Below are 22,561 nucleotides of genomic sequence, written 5' to 3'. Positions count from 1 at the left end.
CCAGTCAGAGGTTCCTGTCAATCTGTCTGGATGGTGGCTGTATTACATCCAGTCAGAGGTTCCTGTCAATCTGTCTGGATGGTGGCTGTATTACATCCAGTCAGAGGTTCCTGTCAATCTGTCTGGATGGTGGCTGTATTACATTCAGTCAGAGGTTCCTGTCAATCTGTCTGGATGGTGGTGTATTACATCCAGTCAGAGGTTCCTGTCAATCTGTCTGGATGGTGGCTGTATTACATCCAGTCAGTGGTTCCTGTCAATCTGTCTGGATGGTGACTGTATTACATCCAGTCAGAGGTTCCTGTCAATCTGTCTGGATGGTGGCTGTATTACATCCAGTCAGTGGTTCCTGTCAATCTGTCTGGATGGTGACTGTATTACATCCAGTCAGTGGTTCCTGTCAATCTGTCTGGATGGTGACTGTATTACATCCAGTCAGTGGTTCCTGTCAATCTGTCTGGATGGTGGCTGTATTACATCCAGTCAGAGGTTCCTGTTAATCTGTCTGGATGGTGACTGTATTACATCCAGTCAGTGGTTCCTGTCAATCTGTCTGGATGGTGACTGTATTACATCCAGTCAGTGGTTCTTGTCAATCTGTCTGGATGGTGGCTGTATTACATCCAGTCAGAGGTTCCTGTCAATCTGTCTGGATGGTGGCTGTATTACATCCAGTCAGTGGTTCCTGTCAATCTGTCTGGATGGTGGCTGTATTACATCCAGTCAGTGGTTCCTGTCAATCTGTCTGGATGGTGGCTGTATTACATCCAGTCAGAGGTTCCTGTCAATCTGTCTGGATGGTGGCTGTATTACATCCAGTCAGTGGTTCCTGTCAATCTGTCTGGATGGTGGCTGTATTACATCCAGTCAGAGGTTCCTGTCAATCTGTCTTGGTTGCGATGTATTTATTGGATGTGTCGGTGCTCAATATATATAATCAGTATCCTATAACGATGTTGATCATCAGCGCTGTTTGGCGCGTTGGTAACACATTTACCTTTAGATTAGAAGACTAGAGTTCCAATCGCAGACAGCATCATGATTCATGAAATCTCATTCTAACCAATAATGGGGCATGCTCTTTATAAATACATTGTGATTTCGTTTCGGTATCAGACTAACTTAGCTTTTTTTTGATTGCAGAGCATATAGGCTGGCAGTTTATCGCCAGCTCACCCTATGGGCACAAGACAGAATTGGACGAGGTCTCTGCGTGTGTCGTTTCTTCCATAAAGTGTGCATAGCCAGAAGCAAAGGCATTGAGCAAAAGTTTGAATAAAACCAGTTCATTTGGTAAATCTAGCCTAGCGTAAGACATAGACCTAATGCCTGCGCCTTATGTAAAAATAGTATTAGTTAGCTTGTTCACTATAAAAACAGGTTCGAGCGTAACCAGAAAAACTTGCTTTGAAGATAAAACTACTTTCAGTGTGCACTAATCCCTTACCCCTGTCGCTAGAGTAGTGACTTCAACTAGCTTTGGCCGCAATCTATTGGAAAGGAATAGTAACCACAATGGGCAGCTAGTCAGAGTCAAAGTAGACATTAATAATATATGCCAATTAGCAGACGCCTTTATCCAAAGCGAACTGGGCACATGGTAGTGGAAACAGATCATAGAAACAATATTAGAATTTTGATGTCATAGATGGTCAGTCTTCGCATCTATAGCCCTGTCTATGAATTTGAGAGTGGTTACATTTCTCCAGCCCCATCCCTTAGCTTTTTACCAAAAGAGGAGCAGGGAGTGCCTTTGTTATTGTTTCTACTGCTGATTGCCACTTTAAGAAGTTAAGATGCAGATTAAATACACACCAAAATATGTTACAGATACTATAAAAAATGTCCCATCACTCAGGTAGTTATTGAATACACAGCATCCAGCAGAGCAAACAATCAATCAAATATATTTTACAAAAGCCTTTTTTACATCAAAATAATAACCACAATGGTTACAGAGGGTGCAACAGTTCAACACCTCAGGAGTAACTGCTTTTCATTGCTGAGCATTAATAGGTTGAGAGAGAGAGAGTTGAAACAGCAGAGCCGGGACAAGGTAGCACATCCATTGAAACGGGTAAAAAAACAAATCAGTGGAAAAACAATTCCACTCCGATTCCCTTTATGTATGGGTGTATCTTTGAATTCGCTGTTGAATGGCCTGCTCCTTCTCCATTTTCGGAACACCATCCCGCTCCCCCAAAGTGATTGATAGTATATCTTAGTTTGCACTGTGATGATTGTGATTCTGCGAGTTCACTGATCTCACTCTCCGTCAGCTCCATCTGTAGGGGCAGGACTCGTTTGTATACTGATGATCGTGAGCTCAATCTAGCTGGGCCCTGAGCTCTTTAGTGATGGTCCCGGTGGACCTCTTCTCCACCGCAGCACAGGAACACTCTGGCACCCAGGGGTCAGTTTGGCATGCTGTACTAAACGTTCTTTCCTGTTGGTAGAAAACAATTAAGGCATTTATTAGGCTATAGTTATATTCAAGAGTCACTGCATATACTTGAAATAGACAATAGCCTTAGACATAACATGTATTTGCATGTACAACCTGCCTCCTGCACAGTCTCCTCCAGGATTAAAACATTTTCAGGGATGAAGATGTCATCTTAAAAAGAAACAAACGTTTTGTTAAGACAACTGAACTCACATCAGTTGGCATTAACAAGCTACCTGTTGTATGCTTTGTCAACACACACACACACACACACACACACACACACACACACACACACTTCAGCAAACATTAGGTATGTCAACTTCCGTCTAGCTAATGAGGTGGAGCTAACAAAACATTACAAAAACAAATCTGTCAACAACATGTATTACAGTACTAGACTATTTGAGGTGGAAGCTAGCTACAGTAACTAACTTTACCTAATAACAGGAGTACACGGATAAACTGTGTTGCAATTTTAGTTGCAGTTGAGTTGCTTTGCCAACGTTATTTGCTGGGAGGTGTAACACGAAACACTTCAGACGCAATTAGCTAGTTACCTTCAACTAGAGTTGCAACAAAGTTGTCCAGTGTCTAACGCTAGCCTAGTCAACAACAGTCATGACCGGTTAACGTTACCTCTGGGGCTCCATTGCATTGACTCGCGTCGCCTCCTCCGCTCAGTCGCTTTTGATGACGGTCGGTCGGTATAACCATAACCCTCTAAATGTCAAACGGAGGCGCAAGCAGAGGGCTTCAACGTGGGCCTATGACTCCTCTCCATTCGGCAACTCCCGGTTGCCGCATCAAAAGTGCCCTTCATCTTGAAGTCTGCCTCCGCAAAATGCTGTCTGCAGATCCTGTTCTTCGATTCACTCTCAATACCACAGACAATTTGCTGATTCCTGCCAGTGATGCCAGTGGCGCCGGTCGTTACTATGGCAATTTAAAATGGCGCTGACCATAGCTCAAATAAACCTTGTCGGCAATCAAAATACTAAATATAGAGATGTTTTTGTGTTAAATGCACATGTTTAGTGTTAATGGATTGAATACATAGATTTACTTCCCAAAGTGTTCCATTTCCCTTTAATATGGAGATACCCCCCTATGCTGCTAGAACAGCCTCCCAATCTTCTAGGAAGGCTTGCCACTAGATGTTGGAACATTGCTGCGGGGACCTGCTTCCATTCAGCCACAAGAGCATTAGTGAGGTCGGGGACTGATGTTGGGCGATTAGGCCTGGCTCGCAGTGGGCCTTCCAATTCATCCCAAATGTGTTCAATTGGGTTGAGATCAGAGATCTGGGCAGGCCAATCAAGTTCCTCCACACTGTTGTCTACAAACCATTTCTGTATGGACCTCGCTTTGTGCACAGGGCATTGTCATAACGAAACAGGAAAGGGCCTTCCCCAAACTATTCCCATAAAGTTGGAAACACAGAATCGTCTAGAATGTCATTGTATGCTGTAGCGTTACGATTTCCCTTTAATTGAACTAAGAGGCCTAGCATGAACCTTGAAAAGCAGCCCCAGACCATTATTCCTCCTCCCCAAACTTTACAGTTGGCACTATGCATTCGGGTAGGAAGCGTTCTCCTGGCATCCGCCAAACCCAGATTCATCCATCGGACTACCAGCTGGTAATGCGTGATTCATCACTCGCATTTCCACTGCACCAGAGTCCAATGGCGGCGAGCCACCATCCAGACAGATTGACAGGAACCACTGACTGGATGTAATACAGCCACCATCCAGACAGATTGACAGGAACCTCTGACTGGATGCGATACAGCCACCATCCAGACAGATTGACAGGAACCTCTGACTGGATGTAATACAGTCACCATCCAGACAGATTGACAGGAACCTCTGACTGGATGTAATACAGTCACCATCCAGACAGATTGACAGGAACCTCTGACTGGATGCAATACCATCCGCTGGGATTTTGTGCTGTATCGCCGCCATCTCTCTACAACATTATTTCATTCTCAGACTCGGAGCGACTCATTCAGCCATTTTTGTGAGTTCCAAAATGTTCTCTCCTGCCAGTGACGCAGCAATGCCAATATGACGATTTACAGTTCGCCGTCGTTCTAAATCATAGCGTTTCCATTCCCCTTTAATGCCCATGATTTTGGAATGAGATGTTCGATGAGCGGGTGTCCACATACTTTTGGTGGTGTAGTGTATATGCAGTGCTTCTGCGGACCCCACTTTGAGAACCCCTGTTTTAAGAGAACAGCGATTTCCACCGCTTAAGGCATCACAGCTGATTACACAAACTATTGTTTATTACACAGCATAGTGAAATACAGCACTACCAGCAAGAACCAATGTTCTCTTCGTAAAAATAGCTACCTGATTGTGTTGCATCTGTTCTGTTCCCACAGTTGTCATAATGTGATGATTATTTCTGTTAAGTATGTTAAACAACACACTGTTCCAGTCTCACCCTTCTGTTTATCTGTCTCTGTCTTCATTGGCTTTGCCATGGCTGAGCAGTTCCACACCGACTTCCTGGAATATACCTATATTCTTTTGCCCGGGCTGCAAACCAGAGGAATGAAATTACACCATACAGCACCATCATTTTGACACCCTGTTGCACTCAGAAATGATTTCCCTATCACAGGCGAGGCTGTACAGGGGCAGGGGGAAATCAGTATAGGTTTTTGTAATGCCTCACACCGCACTCAGCTAACTTTTACTGCTTCCCGTTCGCTCTGTCGATAGGGCAACAAGGCCATTACGATAAAGCAAAGACACATTTGGAATCTAATAAATGCTAGAGAACAAGGTTATTTTGTCCCCCAAAAAATGTGGTTCAGCTTCATCAACCCTATGCCAAAGGAAGGTGGGTTTATTGGCGGTGCAATCACCTAAATATTTTATAGCCCCGTAGGTGAGTCAGTATTCTACCTCACATGCTCCCTCTCTTTTCTTTTCTTTTGAGATTGGAGTTGTTTTTCATTATAACAAGTGCTCAGCATAGTTACATCATGTCTTGAGGTCTGTTGTCTATTTTCTAACCTGGTCTGTATCCCTCTCTTTCCTTTCTCTCCCTGGCAGTCTCTTTGGCAAGGATTTTTATATAATTGAATGACATGACTTTTTTTTATAGTCTGCATCATTATAGTTGACTCTTGTGTGAATTGTGTCCATCTAAAACATTGCAGCCATCAGACACAATCCTCATCTGACGCTTCTCGAATCTATCTGCTCGTTATACCCTCCCGGGGGTCTGGAGAAACGGCCAGTAATTGTAGACTGGACTGGAACTTGGTGTGAAAGGACCTCCTGCTGGCTGTGTTCCCTCCAGGGTAGGGGGCCTCCGTGGTGTTTGTAGCAGAGGAACAGTACACGTCCCTGGGGTTCACTCTGAGCCTGTCAATCACAACCGTGTGGATCTGAACATTTCACACAACATAGTTAACCTGCACTCTATGTACATGTGTATTGTCCTGTCTGTCTGTGTCTGTCTGTCTGTCTGTCTGTCTGTCTGTCTGTCTGTCTGTCTGTCTGTCTGTCTGTCTGTCTGTCTGTCTGTCTGTCTGTCTGTCTGTCTGTCAGTAAGCACAGTAACAAGTGGACTGTAGTTGTGCCTCCTTTCCACAGCAGAGCTGATGAGGGAAACGGGGACGGAGAACAGAAATGGAATTCAATCTCTGACATGAACTGTTCTGTGTTTTGGGCTGCACCATACAGTTCAAAACACTTATTTAAATGTTCATTTCGACATGATTCCATGCAGAGACAAAGGCTGAGAATACAAAGGCATATACGGAAGCGTCTCATCTTATTGCTTACTAGAACTGAAGGAAATCAATTAGAGAAGTGTAATGAATACCTATTATTCAAGTCCTCGAGGCTCCCGAGTGGCGCAGCGTTCTGAGGCACTGCATCTCAGTGCTAGAGGTGTCACTACAGACCCTGATTCGATTCCAGGCTGTAAAACAAAACACTTTTTTTCTTCTTAAAAGAGGAGGATCCCATCAGCTTTCTATAGGCTAAGCTTACTATATTTATTTATCAACTTTTTAATATTAAGCACATTGCTTTTCTTTACAACAGGAGCATAGCCTACCTGGCTGGCACAAAAATTAACCACGGGAAAAGCATCCTCCATTGGCTATATAAGTGCATAGATAATGGTCCATTCTAAATCAAAACTAATTTCACACATACTGTATATTATTTAGTAGGGCTGGGCGATATGACGATATATATTGTGTGATGATAGAAAAATGTCTATCGTTTCATATTATGCTCAATTGTTTATATCGTTGTGTCGCAAATCACACTCTTTACGGCAATATTTTTTTCAAGTTACAGTATTTCCTTTATAACATTTTTAATGACATCACAAAATAACAACCGAAATTACATTATTATTCTTTAGATCGCCTCTTACCATTCCCCAAGTTCTATGTTAGAAATATTGTTCCAGTATTCACTCCAGAACGTGTTAGATTTTCAGCTGGAAAATGTCTGTGAAAGAAAGGCACATTCCTGTGTGACTTTGGAGAGGGATGTTCTCTCCAACATAGTGTGGGCTGTCAACCCCCACCAGCTCCCTTCTCCCTCTTCTGCGGGTGAAAGCGGGTCTGGCTGAACTTATTTATTGCAAAGCTGATCTGATCTGACCTATTTGGATCCTTACAGGACAGTAAGGACAGTTAGCTTGCGAGCCAGCCAGCTAACGTTAGCTAGCTAGCTAACAGTACTCTTTAACTTGAAATTAAAACAACTTTCTGACAACATTTGAAATATTTAATATCTGAACGTAGTTAGCTAGACTATCTTACCCAAATACATGGATGGATGCTTCTCCCTCTCTGTCACGGATGCCATGGTTGCCTTAGTTTGAAGATGTAATCCGGAGACAGGTGTTTTATACAACAGCCTTCTGTGTGTTCTCTTTTAGACTCTGTCTGCATATTTGCAATCAAATGGCAGAATATCATACTCTAATTGCACTGTGCATTCCACTGATTTCAAAACTTTCAAAACAAAGTGGAGAGCAACACCTTTTCAGTTCTACTATGTAATATCTTTCAAAAAGTTATGTTAGAAGGATTACCTACATATACTGAGCAGCTCATGTTATAGACAGAAGCATGCTACATGCCAGACTAATCTGAACTCATCTCTCGGCTCCCACCCATTAACTCAGGCAATCATGGCTAGGGAAGGCTCCTCGCTTTTTCTGTGGCTTAACCAACTAGGCTCGTAATATAGCAATTTTACTTGTATTTACAGATTGCATACAAGTTTGATATTAAGGCACATGAATGTTCCTGAAGGTATTTCTGCCAAAACACATTTTTATACAAATTTTAAAAAGTTTACGTTCAAATGGCTCTCCTGTGAAGTAGTGACACATGACACGCCTAGTTTCCTGAAATTAGTCACATATAAAATAATACAAAATAATGCCACGGTATTCTAACCAGATCTTGCCTGCTAAATTAACTAGTGTAGCCCACAGCCATATGCAATAGCCACAACAGGACCTAACATAAGGACAACTCTGAGTATGCAATTCTGTTCTTCTGAAATAGACTACATTTTCTTCATATCATAGACCTGTCTAAAATACATAATGGATTCATTGTGAAGGTGTTGGCTATATTACATTTCTTTATTAGACTTTTTAAAATGTAGAAGGTTCAAAGGTCTGCATCAGTGGCTTGTTGGCTATGCATGGAAGTCACAAGATACCAAACTTGTTTATGTAAATAATAACGGTTAACTACCGTGTAACCAGCAGCTGTTTGCTTGACAATCACCAGCTGACAAAATTTTATGACCGCCACAGCCCTAGTCCCAACACACATTTCTTAGATGTCAAAGTGGTAAATATCTCCATTTTTGGTGAGTGTTTTCCCCAGCAGAAGACATAAAATATTTATGGTCTGTGAGCAAAAAGCCAGACAAGGGGAGTTGCTGTAAACCTGAAAGCACTAGTAGATATAGTAAGATGTTACTGTATCTACAGTCAAGGCAATCCCCATAGTACTGCTGTCTTGGAACCAGTATGAGACCTGCCATTGAATGTCAAATGTGGAAACTGGAAATGTTGATACTGAACTGCACAGTTTATAGGGGAAGGGAAATGGGGGAGAGGACATAATCTCATTTTTATAAATGTTTATTTTAAATAGGTGCATGGTCTCTGATCCTGGGGGCTTGTTTGGCCTTTCAACTCACACTGCAGTGGCCAAATGGCCTGGGGTTCTACTTCTTAGTAATATTTCAAAGTCAAAGCATGGCCTTACATGTTAAGGAACAGCATATGACTGGTGTTGGAATCCGAAATGGTGTGCCTTTATTGGTTGCCCTTGGGCAAGATACCGCACTTATCCTATGCCATTATGTTAAACTGAAAAGCAAATTCAGACAGAATGCTGAGACTTTTGTTACAATATTTGGTAGGTGCAGTGTGCAGTTGCCAAACAAAAAGGCATTTGGTTTCTGTTCTTATTATGCTCAGTTTGGATCTAACACAAATGCCGTATTCTACGCACACAGCCTGGATGTTACACACATGCCCCTCAGTGTATCCGTAAGCTCTCTCTGATGATTTCTCACAACCTTCAGCAGATGTATTTGTGTGAGTAAACCACCCAAGGGATCTAACATCTCTAACCCCCGCATTTGCTCAGTTCTGCCCAGTTTGACTCTATAGCACAGAAAACCCATTAGGCTTTCTCAAGTCCCGCATTCTCAGTTCTGCTGAAGGGCACTGAAGTATTATCTTCTATTAGAAGACAGTAAGAAAAAAAAGTGTGTGGGGGGGGGGGGGGTGGAGCTTGAAAGTGGTATAATTGAAAAAGATAGTTATGAGATAATCAGCTATCTGAAAGCATTATTAATCTTAATTAAAGGGTCATATTAAAGTCCCAGCTTTCATCAATACCTTAAAATGGATTTGATTTGGGGATGGAGGGATAGGGTGGGTGTTATTTAACCCCAAGAGATGATGAGTTTCATCTATGAATACAGTAAAGGGTAATGTGATGAGCTGTCCTCCTACTGGTAATGAGGGGATGAGACCCTGTCGTGTAGTCACAGTGTAGCAGAGGTAGTTCATCGAGGTTCACTTGCATGGAGAGTACCTGCCGGAGACAATAGTGAAGTTGGAAAACACACCCATGAGTCATATTCACGACCTAGGTTCGTGACCCGGTCAGGGGAATTGGGGATCCGTTAGCTTCTCAAGCTACTGTAGAGTTAGAGTAAAGCAAACTGTAAGTCAGTTCTTTCAGACTACTTCAACCCACCTGTGTGAAAATACTAATAAAATATCATAGCATCACTGCTGTCCCCTTGAGCAATATAAAATATCAAAAGTAAAAACATTTGTGTTTTTTTATTTAACTAGGCAAGTCAGTTCAGAACAAATACTTATTTACAATTAAGACCTACCAAAAGGTGAAAGGACTCCTGCGGGGACAGAGACTGGATTAAAAATCAAATAAAATAAAAATATAGGACAAAACACATAAAATAGAGGAGTTCCCTCACCTAACATGTCTGTCTTGCCCCTGTGTTTCTGTCCCAGGGTACTCCAGCCAGTCTGGTGCGTTACAGAGTGGACGAGGACCAATCACCTTACAGCGGTAGCATCTTTGACGTGGAGAAGGGATCTGGGAGGGTCATCACCAGGGTCAACCTCAACGAACAGCCCAGCGTCACCTTCAAGGTATGATGATGATTTGTACAGTACAGTTGCACTTTAAGATCTAATGCAGACCAGTGGGTCAGAAACGTGCACAGATTAAATCATACGGTGTCTTTCTTTCCTTTTTATATATATACACTGCTCAAAAAAATAAAGGGAACACTAAAATAACACATCCTAGATCTGAATGAATGAAATATTCTTATTAAATACTTTTTTCTTTACATAGTTGAATGTGCTGACAACAAAATCACACAAAAATGATCAATGGAAATCAAATTTATCAAACCATGGAGATCTGGATTTGGAGTCACACTCAAAATTAAAGTGGAAAACCACACTACAGGCTGATCCAACTTTGATGTAATGTCCTTAAAACAAGTCAAAATGAGGCTCAGTAGTGTGTGTGGCCTCCACGTGCCTGTATGACCTCCCTACAACGCCTGGGCATGCACCTGATGAGGTGGCGGATGATCTCCTGAGGGATCTCCTCCCAGACCTGGACTAAAGCATCCGCCAACTCCTGGACAGTCTGTGGTGCAACGTGGCGTTGGTGGATGGAGCGAGACATGATGTCTCGCGTGTGCTCAATTGGATTCAGGTCTGGGGAACGGGCGGGCCAGTCCATAGCATCAATGCCTTCCTCTTGCAGGAACTGCTGACACACTCCAGCCACATGATGTCTAGCATTGTCTTGCATTAGGAGGAACCCAGGGCCAACCGCACCAGCATATGGTCTCACAAGGGGTCTGAGGATCTCATCTCGGTACCTAATGGCAGTCAGGCTACCTCTGGCGAGCACATGGAGGGCTGTGCGGCCCCCCAAAGAAATGCCACCCCACACCATGACTGACCCACCGCCAAATCGGTCATGCTGGAGGATGTTGCAGGCAGCAAAACATTCTCCACGACGTCAGCATTCAAAAGTGACCAAAACATCAGCCAGGAAGCATAGGAACTGAGAAGTGGTCTGTGGTCATCACCTGCAGAACCACTCCTTTATTGGGGGTGTCTTGCTAATTGCCTATAATTTCCACCTGTTGTCTATTCCATTTGCACAACAGCATGTGAAATTGATTGTCAATCAGTGTTGTTTCCTAAGTGGACAGTTTGATTTCACAGAAGTGTGATTGACTTGGAGTTACATTGTGTTGTTTAAGTGTTCCCTTTATTTTTTTCAGCAGTGATATATATATATATATATATATATATATATATATATATATATATATATATATATATATATATATATATATACACAGTGGGGAGAACAAGTATTTGATACACTGCCGATTTTGCCGGTTTTCCTACTTACAAAGCATGGATAGGTCTGTAATTTTTATCAAAGGTACACTTCAACTGTGAGAGACGGAATCTAAAACAAACATCCAGAAAATCACATTGTATGATTTTTAAGTAATTAATTTGCATTTTATTGCATGACATAAGTATTTGATCACCTACCAACCACTAAGAATTCCGGCTCTCAAAGACCTGTTAGTTTTTCTTTAAGAAGCCCTCCTGTTCTCCACTCATTACCTGTATGAACTGCACCTGTTTGAACTTGTTACCTGTATAAAAGACACCTTTCCACACACTCAATCAATCAGACTCCAACCTCTCCACAATGGCCAAGACCAGGGAGCTGTGTAAGGACATCAGGGATAAAATTGTAGACCTGCACAAGGCTGGGATGGGCTACAGGACAATATGCAAGCAGCTTGGTGAGAAGGCAACAACTGTTGCCGCAATTATTAGAAAATGGAAGAAGTTCAAGATGACGGTCAATCACCCTCGGTCTGGGGCTCCATGCAAGATCTCACCTTGTGGGGCATCAATGATCAGGTTTTCCAAGATGGCATAGCAGTTCAGACGTCTTTTGTCCTCGTCTTGTCGTGTCCCGTATATATATATATTTACAACTTTTTTCACATACATTTTATTTTTATTTTCCATCAACTCATCTTCAAAACACTCTCCTGCAACCCGCCTCACCAATTTATATTTATAAAAAGGTATTATTTACCTCAAATCTGTAATCCTCCAAGAAGCTAGCCAGAAACTCCAAGAAGCTAGCCAGAAACTAGCCAGAAGCTAGCCAGGAGCTAGCCAGAAGCTAGCCCAGAAGCTAATCCAGAAGCTAATCAGAAGCTAGTTCAGAAGCTAGTTAGCTTCTTTACTGGCAAATCGTTAGTATTCAGCTAACCACGGTTTGTGGTCATCAGCTATCCTTTAGCTCGAAAATCTATCGCCAGTTTTGTGCGGCGCAGCGCGGCTCGGAACGGAACATACCGGACCAATTTTTCTCTCCATGTCCCTGGATTTCAACTGCTCTCTGGACATTCATACCTGGATCTCACAGCTAGCTAGCTGCTATCCGTGTGACTATCGGCTTTCGTCGATTCCGGAGCAAACATCAATTATTCCGGAGCTAGCCAGCTCCGTCAATCACTCCTGAGTTCCATCAATCACTCCTGGGCTGCAGTCACCTATCCGGACCCGTTTTACTGCCTACGCGGAGCCCCACCGGGCCTTCACAACTGGACTGCCGACGTTATCTACCCAAAGGAGTTATCCGGTTGGCTCCTCCGTCGCGACGTTACCTGAACGCCCATCTGCGGCCTGCTAACCATTAGCTGTCTTACCGGCTGCTATCTGAATAGACAATCGGACAATTTATTTATTTGTATTATTATTATGTTTTCTTTTTGGGCCTCTATAACTATATCTATTGTTTTTATTTTTGTTGTTGTTGTGTGATTTGGATTAATCCCCTCTACCACACGGAACCCCACTAATCTACGGATGGAACGCAAGAGGTGGCTAATAACAGACCTCCATCCTATGCTAGCTTGCTACCGATGGCCTGGCTAGCTGTCTAAATCGCCGTGACCCCCAACCAACCTCTCCACTCACTGGACCCTTTTGATCACTCGACTAAGCATGCCTCTCCTTAATGTCAATATGTCTTGTCCATTGCTGTTCTGGTTAGTGTTTATTGGCTTATTTCACTGTAGAGCCTCTAGTCCTGCTCACTATACCTTATCCAACCTATTAGTTCCACCACCCACACATGCAATGACATCTCCTGGTTTCAATGATGTTTCTAGAGACAATATCTCTCTCTTCATCACTCAATGAATGCACCAATTTGTAAGTCGCTCTGGATAAGAGCGTCTGCTAAATGACTTAAATGTAATGTAAATGTTTACCTCCACTGTATTCACATCCTACCATACCTTTGTCTGTACATTATACCTTGATGCTATTTTATCGCCCCCAGAAACCTCCTTTTACTCTCTGTTCCAGACGTTCTAGACGATCAATTGCTTATTCTACTCCTCCTGCAGTGCCTAGCTCCACTCCTATTCCCCAGGCACTCTCTTTTGACGACTTCTGTAACCGTAATAGCCTTGGTTTCATGCATGTTAACATTAGAAGCCTCCTCCCTAAGTTTGTTCTATTCACTGCTTTAGCACACTCTGCCAACCCGGATGTTCTAGCTGTGTCTGAATCCTGGCTTAGGAAGACCACCAAAAATTCTGAAATTTTAATTCCAAACTACAACATTTTCAGACAAGATAGAACTGCCAAAGGGGGCGGTGTTGCAATCTACTGCAAAGATAGCCTGCAGAGTTCTGTCCTACTATCCAGGTCTGTACCCAAACAATTTGAACTTCTACTTTTAAAAATCCACCTCTCTAAAAACAAGTCTCTCACCGTTGCCGCCTGCTATAGTCCACCCTCTGCCCCCAGCTGTGCTCTGGACACCATTTGTGAACTGATTGCCCCCCATCTATCTTCAGAGCTCGTGCTGCTAGGCGACCTAAACTGGAACATGCTTAACACCCCAGCCATCCTACAATCTAAACTTGATGCTCTCAATCTCACACAAATTATCAATGAACCTACCAGGTACCTCCCCAAAGCCTTAAACACGGGCACCCTCATAGATATCATCCTAACCAACTTCCCCTCTAAATACACCTCTGCTGTCTTCAACCAAGATCTCAGCGATCACTGCCTCATTGCCTGCATCCGTAATGGGTCAGCGGTCAAACGACCTCCACTCATCACTGTAAAACGCTCTCTGAAACACTTCAGCGAGCAGGCCTTTCTAATCGACCTGGCCGGGGTATCCTGGAAGGATATCGATCTCATCCCGTCAGTAGAGGATGCCTGGATATTTTTTTTAAATGCCTTCCTAACCATCTTAAATAAACATGCCCCATTCAAGAAATTTAGAACCAGGAACAGATATAGCCCTTGGTTCTCCCCAGACCTGACTGCCCTTAACCAACACAAAAACATCCTATGGCGTTCTGCATTAGCATCGAACAGCCCCCGTGATATGCAGCTGTTCAGGGAAGCTAGAAACCATTATACACAGGCAGTTAGAAAAGCCAAGGCTAGCTTTTTCAAGCAGAAATTTGCTTCCTGCAACACTAACTCAAAAAAAAGTTCTGGGACACTGTAAAGTCCATGGAGAATAAGAACACCTCCTCCCAGCTGCCCACTGCACTGAAGATAGGAAACACTGTCACCACTGATAAATCCACCATAATTGAGAATTTCAATAAGCATTTTTCTACGGCTGGCCATGCTTTCCACCTGGCTACTCCTACCCCGGTCAACAGCACTGCACCCCCAACAGCAACTCGCCCAAGCCTTCCCCATTTCTCCTTCTCCCAAATCTGTTCAGCTGATGTTCTGAAAGAGCTGCAAAATCTGGACCCCTACAATTCAGCCGGGCTAGACAATCTGGACCCTTTCTTTCTAAAATTATCTGCCGAAATTGTTGCCACCCCTATTACTAGCCTGTTCAACCTCTCTTTCGTGTCGTCTGAGATTCCCAAAGATTGGAAAGCAGCTGCGGTCATCCCCCTCTTCAAAGGGGGGGACACTCTTGACCCAAACTGTTACAGACCTATATCTATCCTACCATGCCTTTCTAAGGTCTTCGAAAGCCAAGTCAACAAACAGATTACCAACCATTTCGAATCTCACCATACCTTCTCTGCTATGCAATCTGGTTTCAGAGCTGGTCATGGGTGCACCTCAGCCACGCTCAAGGCTTTCGACTCTGTCAATCACCACATCCTCATCGGCAGACGCGACAGCCTTGGTTTCTCAAATGATTGCCTCGCCTGGTTCACCAACTACTTCTCTGATAGAGTTCAGTGTGTCAAATCGGAGTGTCTGCTGTCCGGACCTCTGGCAGTCTCTATGAGGGTGCCACAGGGTTCAATTCTTGGACCGACTCTCTTCTCTGTATACATCAATGAGGTCGCTCTTGCTGCTGGTGAGTCTCTGATCCACCTCTACGCAGACGACACCATTCTGTATACTTCTGGCCCTTCTTTGGACACTGTGTTAACAACCCTCCAGGCAAGCTTCAATGCCATACAACTCTCCTTCTGTGGCCTCCAATTGCTCTTAAATACAAGTAAAACTAAATGCATGCTCTTCAACCGATCGCTACCTGCACCTACCCGCCTGTCCAACATCACTACTCTGGACGGCTCTGACTTAGAATACGTGGACAACTACAAATACTTAGGTGTCTGGTTAGACTGTAAACTCTCCTTCCAGACCCATATCAAACATTTCCAATCCAAAGTTAAATCTAGAATTGGCTTTCTATTTCGCAACAAAGCATCCTTCACTCATGCTGCCAAACATACCCTTGTAAAACTGACCATCCTACCAATCCTCGACTTTGGCGATGTCATTTACAAAATAGCCTCCAATACCCTACTCAACAAATTGGATGCAGTCTATCACAGTGCAATCCGTTTTGTCACCAAAGCCCCATATACTACCCACCATTGCGACCTGTACGCTCTCGTTGGCTGGCCCTCGCTTCATACTCGTCGCCAAACCGGCTCCTCCTCCACTGGCTCCATGTCATCTACAAGACCCTGCTAGGTAAAGTCCCCCCTTATCTCAGCTCGCTGGTCTCTATAGCATCTCCCACCTGTAGCACACGCTCCAGCAGGTATATCTCTCTAGTCACCCCCAAAACCAATTCTTTCTTTGGCCGCCTCTCCTTCCAGTTCTCTGCTGCCAATGACTGGAACGAACTACAAAAATCTCTGAAACTGGAAACACTTATCTCCCTCACTAGCTTTAAGCACCAACTGTCAGAGCAGCTCACAGATTACTGCACCTGTACATAGCCCACCTATATTTTAGCCCAAACAACTACCTCTTTCCCAACTGTATTTAATTTATTTATTTATTTGTTCTTTTGCACCCCATTATTTGTATTTCTACTTTGCACATTCTTCCATTGCAAAACTACCATTCCAGTGTTTTACTTGCTATATTGTATTTACTTTGCCACCATGGCCTTTTTTGCCTTTACCTCCCTTCTCACCTCATTTGCTCACATTGTATGTAGACTTGTTTATACTGTATTATTGACTGTATGTTTGTTTTACTCCATGTGTAACTCTGTGTCGTTGTATCTGTCGAACTGCTTTGCTTTATCTTGGCCAGGTCGCAATTGTAAATGAGAACTTGTTCTCAACTTGCCTACCTGGTTAAATAAAGGTGAAATAAAATCATGAGGAAGGTGAGGGATCAGCCCAGAACTACACGGCAGGACCTGGTCAATGACCTGAAGAGTGCTGGGACCACAGTCTCAAAGAAAACCATTAGTAACACACTACGCCGTCATGGATTAAAATCCTGCAGCGCACGCAAGGTCCCCCCTGCTCAAGCCAGCGCATGTCCAGGCCCGTCTGAAGTTTGCCAATGACCATCTGGATGATCCAGAGGAGGAATGGGAGAAGCTCATGTGGTCTGATGAGACAAAAATAGAGCTTTTTGGTCTAAACTCCACTCGCCGTGTTTGGAGGAAGAAGAAGGATGAGTACAATGGAGGTGGAAACATCATTCTTTGGGGATGCTTTTCTGCAAATTGGTCAGGACGATTGCACCGTATTGAGAGGAGGATGGATGGGGCCATGTATCGCGAGATCTTGACCAACAACCTCCTTCCCTCAGTAAGAGCATTGAAGATGGGTCGTGGCTGGGTCTTCCAGCATGACAACGACCCGAAACACACAGCCAGGGCAACTAAGGAGTGGCTCCGTAAGAAGCATCTCAAGGTCCTGGAGTGGCCTAGCCAGTCTCCAGACCTGAACCCAATAGAAAATCTTTGGAGGGAGCTGAAAGTCCGTATTGCCTAGCGACAGCCCCGAAACCTGAAGGATCTGGAGAAGGTCTGTATGGAGGAGTGGGCCAAAATCCCTGCTGCAGTGTGTGCAAACCTGGTCAAGAACTTCAGGAAACGTATGATCTCTGTAATTGCAAACAAAGGTTTCTGTACCAAATTTTAAGTTCTGCTTTTCTTATGTATCAAATACTTATGTTATGCAATAAAATGCAAATTAATTACTTAAAAATCATACAATGTGATTTTCTGGATTTTTGTTTTAGATTCCGTCTCTCACAGTTGAAGTGTACCTATGATAAAAATTACAGACCTCTACATGCTTTGTAAGTAGGGAAACCTGCAAAATCGGCAGTGTATCAAATACTTGTTCTCCCCACTGTATATACACACACACACTGCCGGTCAACAGTTTTAGAACACCTACTTATTCAAGATTCTTTACATTGTAGAATAATAGTGAAGACATCAAAACTATGAAATAACACATGGAATCATGTAGTTACCAACAAAGTGTTAAACAAATCAAAATATATTTTATATTTGAGATTCTTCAAATAGCCACCCTTTGCCTTGATGACAGCTTTGCACACTCTTGGCATTCTCCCAACCAGCTTCATGAGTTAGACACCTGGAATGCATTTCAATTAGCACTTGTGCATTCTAAAAAGTACATTAATGGAATTTCTTTCCTTCTTAATGTGTTTGAGCCAATCAGTTGTGTTGTGACAAGGTAGGCGGGTATACAGACGATATCCCTATTTGGTGAAAGACAAATTCCATATTATGGCAAGAACAGCTCAAATAAGCAAAGAGAAACGACAATCCATCATTACCTTAAGACATGAAGGTCAGTCAATCCGAAAAATTTCAAGTGCCGTCGCAAAAGCCATCAAGCGCTATGATTAAACTGGCTGTCATTGGGACCACCACGGGGATGGAAGACCCAGAGTTACCTCTGCTGCAGAGGATAAGTTCATTAGAGTTACCAGCCTTAGAAATTGCACCCCAAATACATGCTTCACAGAGTTCAAGTAACAGACACATCTAAAAATCTATTATTCAGAGGAGACTGAATGAATCAGGCCTTCATGGTCAAATTGCTGCAAAGAAACCACTACTAAAGGACACCAATAATAAAAAGAGACTTGCTTAGGCCAAGAAACACGAGCAATGGACATTTAACCGGTGAAAATGTGTCCTTTGGTCTGGAGTCCAAATTGGAGATTTTTAGTTCCAACCACAGTGTCTTTGTGAGACACGTTGTAGGTGAACAGATGATCTCCGCATGTGTATTTCCCACCGTGAAGCATAGAGAAGAAGGTGTTATGGTGTGTGTGATTTATTTACAAATCACACTTAACCAGCATGGCTACCACAGCATTCAGCAGCGATACGCCATCCCATCTGGTTTGTTCTTAGTGGGACTATCATTTGTTTTTCAACAGGACAATGACCCAACACACCTCTAGGCTGTGTAAGGGCTACTTGACCAAGAAGGAGAGTGATGGAGTGCTGCATCAGATTACCTGGCCTCCACAATCTCCCGACCTCAAACAAACTGAGATGGTTTGGGATGAGTCGGACGGCAGAGTGAAGGAAAAGCAGCCAACAAGTGCTCAGCACATATGGGAACTCCTTCAAGACTGTTGGAAAAGCATTCCTCGTCAAGCTGGTTGAGAGAATACCAAGAGTGTGCAAAGCTGTCATCAAGGCAAAGGATGGCTATTTGAAATGTTTTAAATGTCAAATATATGTTGATTTGTTTAACACTTTTACTACATGAATCCATATGTGTTATTTTGTAGTTTTGATGTCTTTACTATTATTCTACAATGTAGAAAATAATAAAAATAAAGAAAAACCCTTGAATGAGTAGGTGTTCTAAACCATTTGACCGGTAGTGTATATATTTTTTTGTGAGTCTTAAAGTACACATGTACTGTACACCTTTCCTCAAGTACTGTACAGAAATACTGTACATTATCTGTGCACTTTATTATTAGGTCTAATTGGTCAAAAGGGTGCACATATTGAGCTAATGGACTCTTTTTGGAACCTTCTCACAATACCTTCATCATGTCCTTATTCATCAGGCCATTGCACAGACTCCACCTGTGACTAAACCAATATGTGCATGCATATTAAGTTCCTGACATTATACACCCACAGAAGGTCATCTGAGTGTATGTGGAGCTGACCTCAGCTCAGTGTAACCTTGGCAGCGAACGGGAGGAAAATGTTGCTGAAGGATATTAGGTTGTAATAAGGACAAACTCTCTCTCTTTCGCTCTGACTCTGTCTTGCTTTCTGTCTCTGTCTCATCTCCCCGGTCTAAGAATGTTGGGTTGATAGATTCATACACTGGGTAGATAGATTCATCTCTGGGTGGGTTGGAGCTTGGTTCCCAGGCCTGTTTGTGCCATTTCAAACTTCTCTGTTATTCATTGTCATGCATGCAGAAACAGCTGGCGACCAGGCATTGTGGTTTGATTCAAGAAGAAATCAGTAATGTGTGTGTGTGCTTCTGTGTGTGTGTCCTCTCAGTTGGTGGTGATAGCGTTTGACGATGGAGAGCCAGTGAAGGAGAACCGAACCCTGGTGGAGATCACTGTCCTCCAGCCCTCCAGGATCCCCATCTTCACTCAGGAGGAGTACAGGTAACACACACACGCACGCGCTTACACACGCACTCTCAAACGCATGTGTGCACTCTCACTTGAATATTACCATATTACCATATATATATCTTACTTACATACAGCTCATTACTCAAAGCTGCAGGCAGGGCTGGGTAGGTTACTTTCTAAATGTAATCCATTACCTTTCCAAAATTGTACTCAGTAATGTAACTTTTGGATTACCCAAATTATGTAACGTAATCTGATTACTTGTTGATTTCTTTCCCTTTAAGATGCATTAGAAGAAGACACAAAGGATCCAAAAATGTTATATGTTATATTGTTACGTACACCAGATAGGTCCAGTGAAATGTGTTGTTTTACAGGATGAGCCATAGTAGTACAGCATCCCTAGTGCAAATGAGGGTTAAGTGCCTTGATCAGGGGCACATCAACAGATTTTGCACATTGTCGGCTCGGGTATATACAAACCAGCAACATTTTGGTTACTGGCCCAATGCTTTAACTGCTATGCTACCTGCCGCCCTACGTTTTGGGGTGTCATCATAGTCGCCTCTGACTCGTTCAGGCAACTTAAACTTGAGCCTTTTTTTCAATGCTGCATTGAATTCTCATAATGTATTTTTTTCCGCAAACATCTTTTCTGAATTGAAACGTAATCCGAGAAGTTAGCGTCTAGTTTTTTCAAATGTATCTGTAATTTGATTACAATATTTTTTGTTGGTAATATAACTGATTTACAGATAGTTGATTTGTAATAAGATTTAATCAGTTGCTCCTCAATCCTGGCTGCTGGGTAGGTTTATCTGGTGTTGAGCAGAAACGCAACAACACCTCAACACACACAAGCACACCAGGTCACATCCTCCCTCCCTCACCAGGCCTTGGTAAATATAAAAAAACATTTTGAATAATGCATCCGCCTGCTTCAATTACATTTTGTTTGGCCCTGAGTTGACTATCTATTATTTAAAGCAGTTATTATTATGTGATTACATTAGCCCATGCTTGTGTCTCATCATGGGTGATGACACAATGTGAGATGATGTATAAATATTTGTGAAGACAAGGGTTGTTCAGTGCAGGTTGTAAAAGATTTTCCTCGTATGCCGACTTTATAATGAGTGGTATAAATATTAAGGAGCTCGGAGCCAGAGGCTGCTGTAAACCACAACATTCGTTTTTCTTGGAGGGCAAAGCAGAGTTTTCCCTGAGTTTATTAAGAGAGTCTTTTAGCCAGATTACATTTTAAATACGTTGAACTGACAGGATAGTGGTGGACGGGGATCATGACTTCTCTAGCAGGGCTGGATCGCAGCGAGGCACAGCCCAGCCTGAGTTTGCCATATTGATATGTTGAAGGAGGGATTTGTATATATTTATTTCAATTATTATTAGCATTGTGGCTGGAGCAGGATTGAGAAAGTCTTGGTTTTGACGAGATATTGCGGCTTCTCTGAGTGTGAGATACACCAACTCTGACATTCATCAAATGTTTTTTTTGTATGCTAGTATTGAACAGCAGGTGGTATTAGATGTGAGGTACCAGTCAGTGTATTATGTATCCTACTGTCCCTTGGAGCTTATTAAGTAAAGCTTGTTAGCGGCGAATTGATTTCTAACTGCGTTTGTCAGTCATGGCATAGAATCATGGCAAAATGTGTCATTTGTAATAGAGTTGGACATGCCTTGCTCACATTAGGGAGAGCATTTCATAAGGTCAGCTCATACTGTCGAGCTTCTGTTTTGTGCTCAGTTACAGTAGTTGCTCGATCTTGTGTGAACTGTATGTCAGAAAGTGCTGTGTGCGTCTGTCTGTCTGTCTGTCTGTCTGTCTGTCTGTCTGTCTGTCTGTCTGTCTGTCTGTCTGTCTGTCTGTCTGTCTGTCTGTCTGTCTGTCTGTCTGTATTGTACTATGTTTATAACTACGTGCATTCACTATTAGGAATGTGTGTGTGTTCTGTTTCTTTTCCGTGCTCATGTTCTCTCTATTCCAGGCATTATCTTATGATTGATCAATGCAATATACATTCCCAGCGGTGTGTCTGATGAAGGGCCTTAGATTAGCTTGTGAATGAGTGTTATGTCCTACACACACAGAAGGTTAGGATGGCTGGCACGGCACCCCTGTTGGGCGTAGCATTGCTGATGCTTACCATCCACGGCGACAGCCCCAACATAAATGATGACCCATAAAAGCATTAGCCAGGTGCTAGCTCTTCCCTGCTGTACAGGAGCGCACCAAGAGGGCCTCCAATCTGGTCTTCACCTCCCTACTGGACAATAGAGTGCTCCATCTTTCCTCCTCACTTCATCTTCCTCTCTCTAAGGAACCTTCACAACACAAATCATGCTCTACACGTCCACAGAAGATGCTGTTTGTCTAACCAAAGCCCGTTAGCGATAGCAGCAATCAGGAAGGCTGTGCCAAAAGCTCCACAACACACAATTAAAACAGTTATGTGGCAGGCTTAATGCTTTCAGGGTTTTATTGTTAGTCCCCTCCATCTGTTTTGGGGAGATGAACATCTCCCAGTCATGGTTGGAGAAAACAAATGGCACGTACAGTACAGTATTGTACTGTAGCACATTGTACCTTGGCTT

The 22,561-nt window shown here is 43.0% G+C and overlaps 1 protein-coding gene across 1 annotated transcript in view; it reads left to right on the top strand.

Moving 5' to 3' along the window:
- Positions 1 to 22,561, top strand: part of LOC115135105 (protocadherin-15-like) — a 265,480-nt gene that overhangs the window by 171,769 nt on the left and 71,150 nt on the right. The window contains 2 exon segments of the mRNA XM_029669390.2: positions 10,016 to 10,156; positions 19,863 to 19,975. Coding sequence (XP_029525250.2) covers positions 10,016 to 10,156; positions 19,863 to 19,975 — 254 coding nt within the window.

This window comes from Oncorhynchus nerka, linkage group LG10 (assembly GCF_034236695.1).
Source record: "Oncorhynchus nerka isolate Pitt River linkage group LG10, Oner_Uvic_2.0, whole genome shotgun sequence".
Classification (NCBI taxonomy): Eukaryota; Metazoa; Chordata; class Actinopteri; order Salmoniformes; family Salmonidae; genus Oncorhynchus; species Oncorhynchus nerka.
Note: the sequence above shows the minus strand (reverse complement) of the source record. Positions and strands in the feature narration are given on the sequence as shown.